Below are 4,374 nucleotides of genomic sequence, written 5' to 3'. Positions count from 1 at the left end.
AATATAACAAAGAGTGAAAAATTGAAGGGGGTCTGAATACTTTCCGTACCCACTGTATATTAAAAAACACTATGGCCATTTGGTCATGTATGAATTTTAAAAAAAGCAATGTGACCACACATAAATTCATCCAAATAGTCTAAATAGATCAGTTTCATGAAAAGCATTATATAACATGTTTGCATCTAAGGGCCTTCTCTGGGGACTGTGGCTGTAGTAATGTTTTCTCTTGCTGTGTGGGATTGCCATCAAATGCATAGCCAAGAGCCTGTTATTTCAGCATCCTATTGCACAAAGCAGTTGCTGTAGTATATTTTGCTATTTAGATGTGCAGTTTACTCATTTATATCACTGCTTGGTTATAATTACTTGTTTCCTCACCCTTCAAGCTACTGTAGTTGCCTGGCATTTATCCAGAAAAAAAGTTAAATATATTTTCTTGTGTTGTTCTTGGCTCATTGCCTGAAAGGAATCGATGGGGTTTCGCTATCTCAGCCTCAAGCGTTAGATGGCTGACGCTTCTGATACAATGAGTGATCAAAAAGCAATTAAGCAGCACTTGAGCTCAATGACAGGAATCACATGTCTGCGGTTATGCTAAATTTGTGACAAGCAAGCTAACAACTTTTGTTTTCTAACAAAAGTATTGTAGGTTAGGCTTTTACTAGAAAAACTGAATGCAAAAAACTACAATCATGTATCATGTAATTCAATTAATTTTGCTGTTGTTGTTGACATTTTTGTGCTTGATGAACTTTCATTTCTTAATTATTTCTATTTTTGTTGAAACCTTAAGGGATAGTTCACCCAAAAATGAAAATGTTGTCATTACTCACCCTCATGTCGTTCCAAACCGATAAGACCTTCGTTCATCTTAGGAACACAAATTAAGATATTTTTGATGAAATCCGAGAGCTTTCTGACTCTTCATAGACAGCAACGCAACTGACACATTCAAGGCCCAGAAAGGTCGTAAGGACGATTTTTAAATAGTCCATGTGACATCAGTGGTTCAACCTTAATGACATGGAAGAGAAGAAATTATCATTATTTGATTATTATTTTTGTTTTCTTTATGCTCAAAAAGTATTCTCGTAGCTTCATAACATTACAGTTAAACCACTGATGTCACATGGACTATTTTAACGTTGTCCTTACTAGCTTTCTGGGCCTTGAACGTGGTAGTTGTGTTGCTGTCTGTGGAGGGTCAGAAAGCTCTCGTATTTCATCAAAAATATCTTAATTTGTGTTCCGAAGATGAATGAAAGTTCTTGCGGGTTTTGAACGACATGAAGGCGAGTAATTAATGACAGAATTTTCATTTTGGGGTGAACTGTCCCTTTAATACTTGTTTTCAGGATTCTTTGATGAATAGAATGTTCAAAAGAACATATTTCATTTGAAATGTGAAATCGTTTGTAACATTTCAAATGTCTTTACTGTCACCTTTGATCAATTTAATGAATGTATGTCATTTATGAATGTAAGTAATATTTTTTTAAAGTGTACTGACCCCAGTTGTGTAAATGAATGGCAAGGCTAACATATAGTGTTTTTTTTTTTTTTTGATCTTGGATTTTGCTAACAAACTGTATATCATCTTGTCCACTAGGTTGAGCGAGAGAAGGCAGTTCTACTTTCCAACCTGCAGGAGTCTCAAACTCAACTGCAGCACACGCAGGGAGCTTTAACTGAGCAGCACAAACGCGTTCACCGCCTTACGGAGCGCTTCAACGCTATGAAGCGCCTCTACAGTGACAAGGAGTTTGATACGGAGGAGTCAGAGAAGAATGAAGTGCCCATTAACGGTTGCTGCGATTATGAGGCAGACATCAATGGAATGGAGCTTCTGGAGTGCAAATACAGAGTTGCCATGACTGAGGTTATTGACTTGAAGGCAGAGCTTAAGGCTTTGAAGGAAAAATATAACCAGTCTTTGGAGAACCAATCAGAAGAGAGCAACCACAGTGAAGGGAAGGTCCAGGCTCTCGAAGAGCAGGTGAAACGGTTGGAGAAAGCCTGCCGTGAGGGCCGCGAGCGGGTTAGCAGTCTGGAAGTGGAGCTCCGGTGTTCTTCCGTTATGGCTAGTGAAAGTAACGGCATGCTGAACACAGCTCAGGACGAGCTGGTTACGTTTAGTGAGGAACTTGCTCAGCTCTACTACCACGTCTGCTTGTGCAACAACGAAACGCCGAACCGAGTCATGCTGGACTACTACCGTCAGAGCCGGGTTACGCGTAGCGGCAGTCTCAAAGGCCCAGAGGACCCAAGAGCACTGCTTTCTCCACGTTTAGCTCGCCGTATCGCGGCTGCTAACTCCTCAGACGTGTCCAAGAGTCCTCAAGACTCTCCATCAAAGGAACCCCTTGGAGAAGGAACTAAAGGGGAAGGAGGAAGTCCCAACAAAACCCCCTTTGGTTCACCAATCAATGGTTCATCTCTCTCACCCTCCCCAGTTCCAGAAACAGGTGATCTCCGCCGGGAACCCATGAACATCTATAACCTCAACGCCATCATCCGTGACCAGATCAAGCACCTGCAGAAGGCTGTGGACCGCTCGCTGCAGCTCTCCAGGCAGAGGGCTGCGGCACGAGAGTTGGCACCCATCCTAGATAAGGACAAAGAGGTCTGCATGGAGGAGATCCTGAAACTCAAATCCCTCTTGAGCACCAAGAGAGAGCAGATCGCCACATTGCGTCTAGTCCTGAAAGCCAACAAACAGGTAAGAAGGCCATGCAAATCCCAATATCTCCAGTTGTGTTTGGTCTCAAAAAGAAGCATATAAAACAGAACATTATATGTTTTTCATTTGTGTTTCTAGACTGCTGAGGTGGCCCTTGCGAACCTGAAGAGCAAATATGAAAATGAGAAATCCATGGTGACGGAGACAATGAAGAAGCTTAGAAATGAACTGAAGGCCCTCAAAGAAGACGCAGCCACCTTTTCCTCACTGAGGGCAATGTTTGCCACAAGGTGCGTTTATCGGCATTTATTATTATTGAGGACATCCAAACTGGTTTCTTTCTTTAAATAACATTCATGATTTAACTAAATGTTCTGTATTTGTAATAATCTTTCATCAAAATGTAACTGCTTGAAACTCTTTTACTTTTTGGCTGATCTCACCTAGGTCGGAAATAGTGTTAGCCAACCGCTAAATAGCCATTTAGTTACTGTTACAGGTAGGGATGGAAATATAAGTTCAGGTTCTGATTCCTATTAACGGTTGCTGGTTGCTGAAATCATTCTGGTTCCTTAATGATTCCAATAAAGATTCTTGTAGAATTTTTACACTGGATGTGACTGGATTTTTTAAATATTTCTATTTGTTTCAAAACGATCACTTTCAAAAGTAACGTTTCTATGTTTGCATGTTCCATAATGTTTGTATAACAAAGAAAAATGGTTTTAAACATTTAAAAAACTGAACCGTTTGAACGTTCAGAGAGCATTCAGAAAGAATGTTTTCGTAACTTAATGAAACGTTAGCAAAATGTCCTTAGAACATATTTGTGTCAGCTGGGGACACAACTAAAAATTTTAAAAATTAAAGTTTAAAATTTAGAAAATGGTATTTTATTGACAATGTATTTTTGAATGTGGCATAAATGCAATACAATAATTGGCCTTAAAGGGTTAGTTCACCCACTTTTTTTCACCCCAGAGCCATCCTAGGTGTATGTGACTTTCTTCTTTCAGACGAATCCAGTCTGAGTTATATTAAAAATTATCCTGGCTATTCCAAGCTCTATCATTGCAGTCAGCAGGTGTTGCAGTGCTTCAGTCCAAAATAAGTTATATAAAAAGCGCCCATCCATAAAAAAATTTGTCTCACATGGCTCCGGGGGGTGAACAAAGTCCTCCTGTAGTGAATGCATGCGTTTTTGTAAGACAAATATCCATATTCAAAACGTAATAATCACTTTAATCTAGCTTGCGCCAACAGTTGTACACGGAAGCAGCTCCGGGCTGATGACGTTTGAGTTCAGCATTGCGCATGCGCCGGTGAGTCTCGTGAAAACCAACGAAATCCTCCGACATTCTTCTTTACAAATCCTCGTTTTGTACTTCTAATTCGTGACCGTTGTTTTGTTTCGATCTCTCCGCTGCGTTTCTGCGTGCATCACTAATGAGCGGCGCATGTGCAAAGCCGACCTCATACGTCATCCGCCAGGAACTGCTTCCGTTTACAACAGTGAGCGCAAGCTAAATTAAAGTGATTATTATGTTTTGAATATAGATATTTTTCTTACAAAAACTCATCGATTCGCAATCAATTGTAGTATTAAAACAACTAAAAACAGATCCAAAACTAAAAGCTAAAACTTTATAAATACTACCTATACACATTTTAAAAATAAAGAGATTAAATAA

General features: G+C 39.7%; 1 protein-coding gene across 5 annotated transcripts in view; it reads left to right on the top strand.

The window, feature by feature from the left end:
* Window positions 1–4,374, top strand: part of bicd1a (bicaudal D homolog 1a) — a 43,404-nt gene that overhangs the window by 30,591 nt on the left and 8,439 nt on the right. For all 5 annotated transcript variants that reach the window (XM_016466632.1, XM_016466635.1, XM_016466634.1 and 2 more), the window contains exons 5-6: window positions 1,613–2,722; window positions 2,822–2,973. In XM_016466632.1, the coding sequence (XP_016322118.1) occupies window positions 1,613–2,722; window positions 2,822–2,973 (1,262 nt within the window). The remainder of the gene's footprint in view (window positions 1–1,612; window positions 2,723–2,821; window positions 2,974–4,374) is intronic.

This window comes from Sinocyclocheilus anshuiensis, unplaced genomic scaffold (assembly GCF_001515605.1).
Source record: "Sinocyclocheilus anshuiensis isolate Anshui unplaced genomic scaffold, SAMN03320099.WGS_v1.1 scaffold304, whole genome shotgun sequence".
Taxonomy (NCBI): Eukaryota; Metazoa; Chordata; class Actinopteri; order Cypriniformes; family Cyprinidae; genus Sinocyclocheilus; species Sinocyclocheilus anshuiensis.
The sequence above is the reverse complement of the archived record's forward strand: the minus strand, read 5'-3'. Positions and strand labels throughout refer to the sequence as shown.